The sequence below is a fragment of the Hibiscus syriacus genome, unplaced genomic scaffold (genome assembly GCF_006381635.1).
Source record: "Hibiscus syriacus cultivar Baekdansim isolate YM2019G1 unplaced genomic scaffold, ASM638163v2 tig00111715_pilon, whole genome shotgun sequence".
Classification (NCBI taxonomy): domain Eukaryota; kingdom Viridiplantae; phylum Streptophyta; class Magnoliopsida; order Malvales; family Malvaceae; genus Hibiscus; species Hibiscus syriacus.
This window is the reverse complement of record NW_024063160.1, coordinates 429,604-444,201: the sequence shown is the minus strand read 5'-3', so window position 1 is coordinate 444,201 and position 14,598 is coordinate 429,604. Positions and strand designations below refer to the sequence as shown.

Here is a 14,598-nt window from a genome sequence, read left to right as displayed (position 1 = left end):
TGCTGTAAATCTTCATGCTGCATAAGTTGTTGTTGTTGTTGCTTGAGACTCATGTCTCCAGTCGTCAGTGAAATCCTCCGATCCGGGTTTATTATAAATTATTCCCTCAAACGCAGGACCCATCTCGTTCAATCTTTCTCTGTTGTCTTCCTCTATTGGTTCTATGTTTTTTTCATGAATAAGCCTTTTCTATATGATAACTATCCGTCTATATTAATTAGCTAGCGTGGGTGTCCTGTCGTCTCTGAGGTCATATTATCCTGAAATATTAGCGATCTTTAATTTGGTGTAAATATATTAATATGGCTTCGTCCAGTGGGAACTCCAATTCCACAAGTTCCTCGCAGCTTCAGAACTCTGGCTCCGAAGTGGAGTTGAATCAGATGAACAAGATGGATCAAAGAAAAAGAAAGAGAAAGGAATCGAACAGGGAATCAGCAAGAAGATCCCGGATGAGAAAACTCTAGCACTTGGATGAATTAATGGCCCAAGTGACTCAGCTAAGCCAAGACAATAACCAAATCCTGACAAGCATCAACTTCACCACCCACCACTATATGAACATCCAGGCTGAGAACTCGGTTCTGAGGGCCCAGATGGTGGAACTGAGTCAAAGACTCGACTCTCTGAACCAAATCCTGAGTTCTCTCAACACTCCCACGGCCATATGTGGTGATTTGGTGTATGAAACCGATCAGTGCTTTGGTGACCACGGTTTCAACAACCCTTTCAATCTGCCTTATCTTAGCCAAGCCATCATGGCCTCTCCAGACATCTTTCAGTACTACTGATCCATAATCATCCTCATCACCCTACTTATAACTGGATGAGAAAAATAGGGTCAAACCCAAGGGATGTCTTTGCATTCTTCATTAATATAGCTGGTGGGTGCTTTTTTCATGTTGAAAAGAGAGGGGGTATTATTATTATTTGCCCCTTTCTTTTATTGTTATTATCATTAATATGAGGAGTAAAATATGAGTGTTATTGGCAACTAGGCCTAGGAAGGTGATGTAAAAGATGGCATTAAGCAAGTGAAAACTGCTTGCTTGGGGATAAATTTATGGGCTTTTCCCTCTTATTTCAGATATACAATATGGTGTGAATGTATGTAATCTGATCTCTTACGTTATATATTAGTGTTCTTCACTTGTTTGGGGTCTTTTGCTTCCCTCCAAATTAACTTCTTCGAATAATTCGTTGGTGTTTTCTCTCTCTACCTCTTCTTTTATTCCAAACAACCAATAAATAACTTTTATATTTACACTCTAAATCACAAACTTCAAAATCATGATACTAAATTTTAAGTGGTATTAAAATGAATAGATTACATGATATGTATATGATCTTTCACAAACTTCAAAATCATTTACAAAAAAGAATTCCAAATCAGAAGAGGAAGATAAGGCCAGCAAAACATGATTACAATTACCCATTAGTATTTATAGTTGAATTTTTTATTTATTCAGATTGCGATTTTTATAAGCCCAATTATCATCCCCCCCCCCCTTTTTCAAATGTCTGTGTGCGTGCCAAGAACTTTACCTGGTTCTTTTGATTATAGACATTCAATCAACAACACATCCCCCCCGCGGTTCTTTTCGTTTTCCTTTTGATGGTAGGCCAAGTGATATGAAACTATCAAAGGCACTGACAGAAGATGGTGCAAGACTTTTGAAATAATTGAGTCCAAAGAAACATTGTGTTGAATTCATCCAAAAGAATAGCAGGTTACGGTTTCATCATCTCAAATCATCAAGTTGTTTGATAGGCTTCATGGAATCATTTTCAAACATAACCACAATTTTAATTCGTAATTCGAAATGACCGCATAAACTAAGTTAAACACCAGGTTCACCAGTCACGGGTATTGCAGATACAGAGAAGTGTTCACTTAATCATCATTAACTAAAGAAAAGGAGGTCCACTTGGAGAGGAAGGAAGCGGAAAGTAGGGACAAGATGCTTTGATGGATATACAGCATCAGATAAAACTTGAAGATTCCTATATTATAAAAAGGGGACCAAAGGCAATACTCAACCCAAAACATTCATAGCTGCCTGAAAATTTTCCCAAAACAAACAACACATAATGGAAATATAGAAAAGTTCGAGGTATCAGTTTTCCCTTGATCATATGGAATTTGGACAGTTTCACTAATAAATGGAATGTCAGTGTACAGGGCAGCAAGTGCACATCATATGCACTCCACAACAGTAAATAGATAAGGAAAAGTCACAGTTGTCCTAAATTGCACCAAACTTGCCCCTTTAGACTGCAGGTGGCATCCGACCTGTAAGGTAATCTCCTCCAATAACATGCACATAACCACGTGACGTGATATCTAAACAACAGATTAGATCTGCACACCTTGTTTAACGAAGGCAAACCCTGCAAGAAACTCCTTTGATCCACTGGAGTTGATGCAGCAAAGGTACATCAACAATACAGAACAGTTATATATAAGAGAAAGAAGAACAATTAGTATTTGAGACATTCACCAGTCCAGACCAGAACCACAGAGGGGAAAAAGGAATGGCGAGAGATTCAATAGTTGATGTACTAAATGATGTATGTAAAATAATAACAAAAAAATGGCATATATATACCTTCAACTGACAACTTCAGCTCCCATTAAGACCCCGAAGAACTACTTCTGCAATGGAATAGAGCTGTGACAGGCAAATGATCAAAAGCATGCACGATCGTTTGTGTTTCGCTATCAGTATTTTCCCCTTTTAATCACTGCTTCTTAACCTCTAATATGAATCTCAGCTACAATGCCAATCACCATATATGATTAAAATTACATTCACTGATTACCGCTGAACCCATAGGAGGGAACATGTTTACTTAAACATAATTCAGTTGCATTTACTTCTTGTGAATCCAACAAAAAGGAAGCGACCTTCCAATCAAGTTCGATCCATTTGCAATTCGAACCCTAATTATTGGGTTTTGGTCTTAATTATTTTACTTTTTATAATTACATTCAATAATGAAATATAGTCATTTAATTAATAAATTTTAAATTTATATTTTTATATAAGTATATTTCATTATATATAGTATATAAAAAAATACTAGAGAAACTCGAAACTAAAATTTAACGAGATTAAAATTTTAAGAATAAAGGAGTGAAAATATTTTTATATTTTATTTTAAATTAAATATAATTTATTCAATCTTTGTTTCATTTAATCTAACGTAACTTGACTAATTGTCTCAGCCAACTACGTATTAATCCAACGTTACACCCGCGGAGAAAGGATACTTCACAGGGAAGAAAGAATCACGATTGAAAATATGAAGGTCCGACCGAGGCAAAGGTCGTTATCAGCCTTCATTACAAAAGTTCACAATGTCTCGGACCGGACCCACCAAGTGGAAAGAAAGATAGGAAATGGTGCAATTATTCATTTCCAGCAGTATATATGTACATATATACATGCAAATATTATAAATACTGTCAATGGTAAAAACACGTGATGCAATTTTAACCTTTTTTTTGGAAAAAAAAAATCACTACAAAAATTAAGAGAGTCTGGACTCTAGATATGATAATATTGAGCATATATATATATAAACCTTATTACAACATCAAAATACATAGTACATACAAATTAGTATCTAAACTTTTAAATATTTTAATTTCATCCTTCCATTATGTCTATCATTCTAAATTAGTCCTCAAACTTTTGAACATTTTAATTTCATCCCTAAACTATGACCTTCTTCTAAATTAATTCTAATGTTTTTGAGCATTCCAATTTCATCCCAAAATATACTTATATACTAATCACATCCATTGTTAATAACATCATTAGGCCAGGTTACATTATTGTATGTTTGAAAAAAAAAATATAGGTTGATTACATATTTGGATGAATTTAGGGATGGGATTAGAGAATTTAAAAGCTGGGGACCCATTTAGAATGAGGGACATAGTTTAACAAAATTTTGAGGACCAATTAAGAATGAGGGTCATAGTTTAGGTATGAAATTAGAATTTTAAAAAATTTAAGGAGTAATATAGAATGAGAGTTATAATTTTAGGATATAATTGAAATATTCGAAAGTTTAAGGTCCAATTCAAAGTGAGTGTTATAATTTGGGGGCAAATAATGTAATTAACTCATAAAAAAATAAAAACAAAAGGGAAAAGTAAACTTAAAACGAGAGAGGGAGCGGAAAAAGAAGCAGTACTACATACAGACGAGGAGACACAATTCCCCATTCAGACCCCTTGACTCTCTCTTTCATTTTCAAACATTACTCCCTTTTCATCATTTCCGTCGCGACCGTCGTCTTCCTCCCTGCCCTTCCTCAACATCCGCCTTTGAAATTTTCTGCGCCATTCAAATCTCGCCCTTCCCTATTCTTCTTCAGCTCCATTATTCTCTAATTATTCCAATCTGTAAGTTTCTTCCCTCTTTTTTCATTAAAAAAATTAATGTTAATGTGTTTATTTCAGGTTTTGGGTGGGTGATAGGTTTTTTTTCTTGGATTTTGATAGCTCGAAATCAGTTCTGAGAATGGAGTAGGTGCTAAACCGCTCGCACCCTTGTTTAAGCTGCTTTTAAATTTTTCCTGGATTTTCAATAACTTTTTATGCCATTTTTTGTTTGTTTGGTAGAACAGTAAATGTTCGGAAACTTTGGCGTTGTGGGGGTTTATGCCTTTTCTTTGTTAAAAAGTGAAATAAAACTATGCTCTGGAATAGTTGAACTTTGAAGACTTTAATTATGCAAATATTCGTGACTTAAATGTTTTATTTTACATTATTCTTATTCCGTCTTTGAAGAAAGCCATGTAATGATTAATTAATTAATTGAGGATGATGCTTTGCACTAGCTGGAATTTTCGCGCATAATGTTGTACTTTAGTAACCCTGCTATCTGCTACTAATCTATTTTTCACTTATACTATTTTTTATTTATTTTTCTTGATCTCAAAGAGCACTTCAAACTGAATATAAAATAATATATACGGCTCCCATGCAATTTACTCTTTTATTATTTTTTATTTATTTTATTAAAACTGATCTTCATGGGCTTTTATATATATAATATTGTTAGCTCTAATTTTTACCCTAGGTTTTGATCATGGAGTTAAGAGCGAAATGAAATGAAATTGTAAAATTGCTCTTTAGAAAAATGAAACTTATCCAGTCAGTTGTGGTTAGCTAAAGTAGCTATCTTTTAAGTTTGTTAGGTTGGTTTAAGCTGTCTGTTCAATCAATCTTCGGCAATTTTAGATTGTGATTTCTTTTACAGGCAATAATCGGTTTTATCAATCTATGCAGCCTTTTCCCTTGAGTTCATAGCTTGAATCGGTGTTGCAATTTCGTAAAAAGAAAATCACTTTCGGGTATTTGAGTGATCATGGGATCCGCTTGTTGTGTTGCCGCAAGGGACAGAACCATTCCAAACAGAACAGGACTTGAGACTTTGAATAGAAATGTGAGGCGTTCGCCATCATTGAGCCTCTGCCGAGATAATCGAAGGCGTGTAGCTGGTGAAATTTATGAGCCTTCTTATCAGGTGTCTAATGGAACTAGCACAAATGTTAGCATGGAGATAAAGGGGTCATTAGGATCTGATAGAGGTAATCTTTCTGATCAGGGAAGTCTACATGAGATTGAGGCATATGGAACACCCACTTCTCAAAAATCACCAGTCCGTGAAGAAATGGGTGAGAATATGATGACCCATCCTTCAGGTAAAATCACTTGCTAATTGAAATAGCCCAAGGCCCTAAAGGGGTTTAGGAAATCTTTGCTAGAATTTTTGTTTTATGTTAATTGTTTCATTTGGAGATTATGTAATTTATGCAAGTTCGCCCATGGATGCAAAAGGATACAATGGTCTTCTGTCCTGTTGATAATGCCTAACCTTTAATATGCAGGGTAACATGTCGAATAAAAATAAAACAGACTTGTTTATGTATATTCAACTTGCGTTTATCATGTTATTGTCTACTTCTATCCTTTTTCTCTCAATACTGTTCTGAGTAATGAAGCTGCTAGCCTGTTCCCTCTATTTTGTGATTTGTTTCTGTTGTGTTTGATATTGTTTTATGTTGTTGGTGCAGGCATATCAAGAGCAAGCAATTATTCAGTTGATGTAAGTTTGATTTAGCTGATATTGACTTTACTTGAATAGCCTTTTATGCTTTGTGTGTTTCCTGTGACTTGTGGTGATATACTAGCCTATTCTACTGATGGCTAAAATACCTTTCTGGTTTTATTTCAGGTGAAGAATTTGGCAGAATCTCCTGATATCATTGATTCATCTTCACTAAAACCTTCATTTTGTATACCGTCATCATTCTCACCACCAATAACAGATACTTTGTCTAGCCATGCTCATTTGCTGCCTCCAAATTCAACCCCATCACCACAGGCTCGCCATTCACCTGGGCAACAGTTATCGAGGCAGGTTTCTGATAGTCGAATCTTGGTATTGAAGTCGCCAAATAATTATTCCACGTCTGAAGCAAGGTCATCTTTCATGCTCTCCAGATGTAGCAATGGTTTAACAGCTGGGTCTCATGGTGGCTCTTCTGATGGCTGGTCTGTACGCACTTTTTCAGAGGTTGTGGCCTCTTCTCAAGGAGAAAGGTGGTCTTTTGACAGTGAACACTTAAGTTCTAGTTATGGCAAGACAAATGGATGTAGCAGGAGATTTTCATATTCTACATCCATAGATATGCGAACTTGTGGTGCTTGCTCGAAGCTTTTAGCTGAGAGATCTGCATGGAATAGCAATGAGATTTCAGTGGTTTCTGTGCTTGTCTGTGGACATGTTTATCATGCTGAATGCTTGGAGACAATGACGCTAGAGGCTGACAGATATGACCCAGCCTGCCCAATATGTATGGTTGGAGAAAAACAGGTCTCAAAGATATGCAAAAAAACTTTAAAAGCTGAAGCAGAGTTGAAGGCAAAACATCTTAAGTTGTTCAAGAATAGAGTCATAGATAGTTCTGTTGATGATTGTTGTGATGATATTGAACACGTAGAAAACAACAAACGAGAAGGAAAAGATACAAAGTTGGAACCCAGTTCAAGCCGGAGAAGCTCCTTGGCAAAGCCTTTCTTGAAACGCCACTTCTCGATTGGGTCTAGGTGGGGTAGATCACTATCTGAGAACGATTCTGCTAGGAAGAAGGGGTTTTGGATAAAATATCGAAAAGATTGAGTTTCCTCTTTTTCTGGCAAGAGGTGAGGAGCCTGCCCGTTTCATCGTAGAAGTTTATCAGACAGTGAATATTCTTATGTTAAGGGTTTGTGAGTCAGGCTTCCACAATGCAGCCTAGTCTCACCTTCTTAAGTTAGAGGTTTCCTTTCCAAGCTAATACCATCAACAGGAGTGGCATTAAATTTCCACTAACCCACTTTATAACTCTAGCCCTATACATTTTTCGTTTGCCCATAGTTTTGGAATTTAGATACCCAATGGTGGGTTTTGGGAGTTCAAAGTAATCTAAAAATGAAGTTAGTTTCTTGATTTCTAGAGAGCAAGTAATGTTGTTCTTTGTAGATTTTACATGCCATTATGGATGACTCTGATATGATAAATTTAGACTTTCTGGCTTCGGCGCACGACAGATAAACTCGATGAAGAATTGAATTGATTAGTAAAAGTAAGCACTAAGAAGTTTACTGTACTTGGCCTTTCAGCTATTCTTTGCTGTATTTTATGACAGTTTCGACCATTAAATACACAATGTATTGTGCACTTGTCGTTCTGTGTTGCGCTGGGGCTGGAATTTACGGAGAGTAGAGGACTTAATGTCTTCCTAAGAGCGCTATCAGTTTCTCAATTTTCAGAACCCAATGGTTCATTTCGCTGCAACTGATTTCAGCATTGTTTGGTCAATAATCCACTCTAATTCGGATTTGTTACTCACACAAAGAAGCTGTACCTGTACTGCTAGTTCAGTTCTTTCTTCACATGTGCATTATAAATTCGTTACTCGCCTATTGAAGTTGCCTTGTGAATTAATAATTTAATCAATTTTTTACTGTCACACAAACAAGAGTTGAGAACAAAACAAAGTTATTTGTGGCATAACACGTTAACAGTTACAAGCGGATCCAACGGAGACAATAAGTATAAGATAAAATGAAGGTAAAGCTTAATAGTTAAATCATTAACTAATGTTGCACTTATAATTTGTATCTGAAAGTCGTGTATTGATGATCATGCTGCTGCCATCTTCTGCAAAGTTGCAGATTTCTTATCCTTGAATTGAAACTGACTTGAATCTTTGAAGTTAAGTTGAAGAGGGAGTGGGTTTTGGCTGAGAAAAATTGTACAACTGAAAATGCTGTCCTTTTTTTGTAGTTAAAGTTTAATATTCAAAGAGGACGTTCTTAATCTGGCGAAGCAATCTGTCATATTCCTGGCCTTAGGATATGTGCCCTACCAAATCAAAGTGTTTCTTACTCTTCTTAGTTAGTTTATTTGTGGTGGTTGGTTGTCGTTTCAAAGAAGGGAAATAATGATTTCCATAGTATTTGAGGTGGATTAAATTGGTTTTTTGGCTGAGTTTGTGGGTCAAATTAATTTTTTCTCTATAAAAATTTATGGATTTTTTTTGTTTTTTTAAATAAAAAATATTTCTAATTTAAAATAAAAATATAAAAAAATTACTAAAAATAAAAAATATATTATTATATTTTACCTCGAATTTAACCTGATTTTTTTTATATAAACATTATTTTTTTCCATCACCTACAAATTTTATTTTATACATTTACTTCTAATCATCTTAAACTCTAAATGTCTTTCTAATTCGAAATCACTATATTTCAATAAAATTTAACTGAATAAATATTATAAACTCTTATAAAAATAAAATTATAAAATTAATATTTATATATATTATCATAAAGTATATAATTAAGAAAATATTTAAAAATAATTCTACAATTAAAAAAGAGTGTTTTAGTGAATATAATATAATAGAAGAAAATAAAATTCATTAAATATGAAATCGTGTTTTTAATATTTTTTTATTATCCCTGATATTAATTTATTTATTTAATAGAACATTTTTCTCTATAAAATAAAATAAAATTTACATTAAAATTGATAAGTGTGAACATTTATAATTATAATGTTAAATAAAATTAAAATTGCCATTAAAATTTGTCTCTAAATTGAATGAATCATTTAACAGTAACATTTTCAATCATTCTGATTAATAAATTATTTTATTTTTTTTAATAATTTAATTTTTCTTCGAACATTTTAACATTTAATGTTTACAGTATAATTTAAAATTTTAAAATTTAAAATATTTTTCTGAAAAAAAGTCAAATAAGTCCTTTAATTTTTTAAAAAACCAGTTTAGCTAATTTATCACAACATCACTCACGTCACCGGTCATTGTGGATTGTCACGTTAGCAATATGAAGTGCAACGTCAGTACTGTAACAATTAATAACGAAAATCATTAGTCAAAGAGTCACATTAGATATAAAAAATAGAAGGTCACAATAATTTATTTTAAATACGAGCGCTTCATATATCCTCTTATCAATTTTAAATTTTCTGGGAGACGACTACCTCACCCGTCGATTGGTCCATCCAGGTTAACTCACCATTACACCCAGATTTAAAGCACCATAAATGTTACAGAGTGAAACTTAAAGTACAAAAATGCATAATAAATAAGGGATAAAAATAGTTTGTAATATTACAACAAAATCATTAATAAAACTGGTACAAATAATTAAAGCATGCCTTAATGCGAGGAATTGGATCTCGTAAAAAGGAAAAATAAATTCATGGATTTAAGTATTTTCTAACAAACAACAGATAATGATTTTTTTTTATACGAGAGGCAATAATCAATTTCAAAAGTAACCTAAAATTAAAGTATATTGTGGTATATGTTTAATTTTATAAAAGCATACAATTAACATTTTAATTGAAATATTAATATATCGCATTATAATTTTGTTAAGAAATTAAGACCGTTAATGAATAAGTGATTAACGTGACTTTTTGAACACGTATAAACTCATTAACTGTGGACCTGCTTGCCATTATGCCTGGCCTAATGCATGATCCAGCAACTCTTTTATTCCACAACTGCGTTAGCGTATATACTGCAGAGTATAACATCCCAATTTAAGAAACAGTAGACGATAGACGCAATTTAAGAAATTATTTTTTATTTTGTTTTCAGAAAATATTTTTATTTTTATTTTTTTAAAAATTAAAAAAACATGTTTAGTTTATATAAATGAAAAGTTGAATTTAGAAATAAAAATAATAAAATATTATTATCAGCAAGACACACGAAAGTGTCATTGAAATAATATATATATATATATTTAATAGTATTTAAGGTTCTAAAACTTTTGAAGAAAAATTAATGTAGTCTATGATTTTTTTATTTTTTTCTTTCACTAAATGTGACCTTAATTTGAGAAAAATCAATCTAATCTTTTGATTAATAGAATCAAATGTTGATCATCAGGACGCTTACATAACAATTCACAAAACTTATATGATAACATATAATATTGATGTGACAGTTCATGATGTTGTTGTGATAATATACGTTGGACGATAATGTAATAGATTGACTCAATTGATTTTTTGACTAAGTACAAGGGTCTAATTGATTTTTTAGAAAGTTTGAGGAACTACTTAATTTTTTAAAAATAAAAATTTTTAAAATTTAAAATATAAATAATTATCAAGATATTCAATACATTAAATATAAAAATACTACAAAATTAAATTATTAAATAATTTAATTTAAGGACCATATTGAGTATAAAAAAATTAGGGACCACATTTATTTTTTTATTTATTTGTAAAAAATTGAGGGTTTTCGATACCATTAAGTCAAAAAAAATATTTTTAGAAGGATTTGAATCTATGTAAGTTAAGTTAAAAATCTAAATCTTGTATTTCCTATTTAAATTTTAAAAATAATTTTAATGAAAATATTAAAAATGTATTTTTTATGTTTTTATATTTTCACTTATTTCTATTTTCATTCTCCATAAATCATTTTCTAATTTTACATTCAAACATATTTTCTTCAACGTTTTTATTTTATAAGAAAATGAAAATAAAAATATCTTATATTTTATAGAATTAAACAGACTCAAACATTTTTATTAGATGCAACCTAAAATATTAAATTTTCGGTTGATAACAAAAAATGTTATCTTCTTCATAATATATTTGAATCAACCGAAAATATAAAAAAAAAGTTAAAAAAATAATATTATAAATTATTTGCAATAAAATATATTGTATTTTTATAATATTTTTAATTACATCCATTTTCTATCATTTTTAATCTTAATTTTGACTAACAAACTACCCATATATATGCACACGCTTTACTCAAAAAAAGAAAAAAGTATATACGCACACGCCATTCATGGCATTAGATGAAGGGGGGAGTTATTGTTTGCCGTAAAATGTTCCAGACTTCCAGTTTGCTTTTCCCTGTAAACTTATAACATAATCAAGAGTAGGGTGGACCTAGGCGAAGTGGTGGTAGTTTCTAAAACTTTTAGTTTTTTTTTATATATTTTAGATAATTTTATTTATATTTCTTTTATAAAAGATTTATTTTTTTCTTCTAAAAGTTTAAAATTTTAGAAATGTGTCCGTGTGCGATAAGGGGTTAACTTTTATTCAAAAAGTTGTTTCTTTTGCCTCATTATTTAGTCTTTGTTGGGTTAGCTTTGAGTTTGGAAGAAAGTCATGGGGGAGGAATACGAAGACGTGAATTTGATTGTGTTGGGAGTAGTCTCATGGGGCACACTTTTTGTTTCAATCAGAAAAATCTTCTCCAAACGCTCCTTTGGGTACTGCAGCCGCATCGTTTCTACAATTCATGCTATTTTGGCTGTAATTTTAGCCTCGCTCTCCGTTGAAGATTGGAGCTGCCCCGTTTGTCCTTTGGCTTCCACCTCTTCTCCTAAGCAGAGGCAAGCTTTGGGTGTTACGGTGGCTTATTTTATATATGACCTGATATGCTGCCTCTTTGACGAGCGCTACAGTTTTGACAACGCAGTTCATCACTTGGTCGGCATCGTCGGTCTTGGTGCTGGCCTTGCCTTTCGAAAGGTCTTCATCCTTCATTCTTTTTTGCTTTTCACTTTCTGTTTCTTCGTCTCAAACGAACTATTATGACGATTTTCTTTCGCGTAGTTTTACAGGTGTTTACAAATTACATCTACAATTTTTTTCCAAGAAGAAATCAAAACCCAATTTTGTAAACGATTTTAGAGGAAATAACTCTTCTCATTTCCAAAGTTCATTTGACGAAAATCAAAGTCCCATCCCAAGATTCTAAACATTACTCCATTAGAGGATTAAGCGGAGTCGGTTAGGCCATGCATGGTTTCTACTAGATTAGCTTATCCAGTAAAACCAAGTGGTTATATATTATGCAGTGTGGAGCAGAACAAGTTGCAGCATTATTCATAACGGAGATCTCAAGTCCTTTCCTCCACGCCAGGGAGCTGCTTAAAGAACTTGGTTACAAGGACACCCACCTCAATCTAGCAGCAGATGTTAGTTTCCAAACTCTTAAATGTTTTTAAAGTTTTTTTTTTTCTTTTTTTGCTTTGTTTCAGTACTTGCACCTAACCTAATTCCGGTAATTTATTAATCATTAACTTTTGGTTATATCATCTTTGAAGTTTTTAAATAGCATTGAATTATTTAGCCTAGTGAAGTGGAAGATGAATGGTAGTTTGAGTTTTGAACAGATCATATTCGCCGTAATATTTTCGGTAGCAAGGATGGTGGGTGGACCCTATCTCCTTTTTCTTACTCTATCAGCAGCCAGTAATCCTATACTTATCAAGGTATTACTTGTGACTAATTAACCTCTTCTTCCTATAAATCGATCATCGATTAATATCTAACTGCCTACTAGTATTGACGTGTTGTTACTCAGGCAACGGCCGTAGGACTGCAGTTAGTGAGTACTTTCTGGTTCTACAAGATTGTAAGGATGGTGAAATACAAGCTTACTAAGTCAACGAAGAAAGTGAGCCCTGCTACTACTTCCCTGCAAACTGCAAAATGGACTAATACTTTACTAGGATTCATTATCGTGCACTTTTCATGGTGTTTTAATCGTTCTGCATAAATATGCAGGATTTATCGTACAAGATTTGACTTCAATTTTATGGAGTAATTAATAAGAATTACGGTTGGCATTGAAGCTGATTTTTACTTGAGAAAAACATATAGATTCATACACTCATTGTTTTATTCTTTCAGCCAGATAACATGTAATAAGAGTTAATAAACTCCAACAGTTCCAGTTCTTCAGGAAAGCATAGCTAATAGTTTTAATTAATCGATTCAACAAGAGTGGTCCAAAGACCACCGACAGATGGCAAACGGAAAATGTTTGTTACGATGATATTAACCTGTCACTTCAGAAAACTGCCAACTAGGGACAATAATAATGATATAAATAGACACTTGGTGGTGGTTGAAAAATTCAATTTAAAATATATAACCACCCAAACGAATGCTCAAAAGACATGGTTTTCAAAACCGGACCGATTAATGAACCGGTCATGCTATCGGTTTATTGGTTTAATCGGTTGAACTGATTTGATCGGTCGGAATAACCGGACGACGTCATAATTATTTAAAAAATTAAATAAAAATACCAAAAATATTTAATAAAAAAAAATTATATCACAAGTCATATTCAAAGCAAGTCATAACATATATAAGTTAAAAACCATAAAATCAAGTGAAACAAAATGATTCAAATTAACTACAACATAATATTTAAGGTAAAACATATTAAATAATAAATATAATTATATAACTATAATTAAAAAATAAATTTGAGGTTAAAAAAATCATAACAAAATGATATTGTTTGGTTTAATTTTTTTTTTAAAAAAACAATCCGACATGGCTAAGAAACATATAAGAGCATCCCAAAAGTCTAAAGAGTAAAAATATGATAACAAAACAATCTCACATTGCTAAGAAACATATAAGCGCATCACAACTAACTTCTATAAATAATAGAGGTAATTTGACATTCAAAATTTTGAAGCCTTTTGGTGAGTATTGAGTGAACTATTCTTTCACTTCAATCAAGCTCGAATTTTAGGTTTCAATCGAGCTTCTAATTTTTTTTAAGTTCAAGCCTTTTTGAGTTCAAGTTTCAATATTATATTTCGAATTTGAGTTGAACTTGATAATTTTTAGCTTACGAGTTTGAGTTGAGTTGAACTTACTTTTAAAGTTTTCAAGTTCGAGTCGAGCTCAGCAATACTCGAATTCGACTTGGCTCGTTTAACAAACGATGTTTTTTAGTTTAATTTTTTTAAAAAAAAAAACAAACACAAATCTTAGTTTTCCCCGATATTTCTCGATTTTCAGCCAGTCCGGTTCGAACGGTTCTGACCGGTTCACTAATAACAGTTCAACCAGTTTAAAATAAATTAAACTAAACAACGGTTCCAGTTGAACAGGCCGGTCTGATTTTCAAAATAAAGTCAAAAGATACCATAATTTCAGGGTAAAGTAAATCAATTACTACGACATTCAAAAGCCTCCATCACACGTC

General features: G+C 32.4%; 2 protein-coding genes and 1 pseudogene across 2 annotated transcripts; all 3 read left to right on the top strand.

The window, feature by feature from the left end:
* Positions 1-227: 227 nt before the first annotated feature.
* On the top strand, positions 228-830 carry LOC120168138 (annotated as a pseudogene).
* A 3,373-nt stretch (positions 831-4,203) lies between these two features.
* Positions 4,204-7,550, top strand: LOC120168205. Its single transcript, XM_039177005.1, has 4 exons — positions 4,204-4,417; positions 5,306-5,721; positions 6,094-6,125; positions 6,255-7,550. Exons 2-4 carry the CDS (start codon positions 5,385-5,387, stop codon positions 7,200-7,202), a joined length of 1,317 nt encoding a protein of 438 aa, XP_039032936.1. The 5' UTR covers positions 4,204-4,417; positions 5,306-5,384; the 3' UTR covers positions 7,203-7,550.
* Positions 7,551-11,701: 4,151 nt separating this feature from the next.
* LOC120168149 lies at positions 11,702-13,155 on the top strand. Its single transcript, XM_039176970.1, has 4 exons — positions 11,702-12,113; positions 12,443-12,562; positions 12,761-12,859; positions 12,952-13,155. Exons 1-4 carry the CDS (start codon positions 11,748-11,750, stop codon positions 13,144-13,146), a joined length of 780 nt encoding a protein of 259 aa, XP_039032901.1. The 5' UTR covers positions 11,702-11,747; the 3' UTR covers positions 13,147-13,155.
* Positions 13,156-14,598: the final 1,443 nt, after the last annotated feature.

Coding starts and splice junctions, on each gene's coding strand:
- LOC120168205 (XM_039177005.1), top strand. CDS start 5,385: ATGGGATCCGCTTGTTGTGTTGCCGCAAGGGACAGAACCATTCCAAAC. Junction 5,722..6,093: donor TATGATGACCCATCCTTCAG/GTAAAATCACTT, acceptor TTGTTGGTGCAG/GCATATCAAGAGCAAGCAAT. Junction 6,126..6,254: donor CAAGCAATTATTCAGTTGAT/GTAAGTTTGATT, acceptor GTTTTATTTCAG/GTGAAGAATTTGGCAGAATC.
- LOC120168149 (XM_039176970.1), top strand. CDS start 11,748: ATGGGGGAGGAATACGAAGACGTGAATTTGATTGTGTTGGGAGTAGTC. Junction 12,114..12,442: donor CTGGCCTTGCCTTTCGAAAG/GTCTTCATCCTT, acceptor TATATTATGCAG/TGTGGAGCAGAACAAGTTGC. Junction 12,860..12,951: donor GTAATCCTATACTTATCAAG/GTATTACTTGTG, acceptor GTTGTTACTCAG/GCAACGGCCGTAGGACTGCA.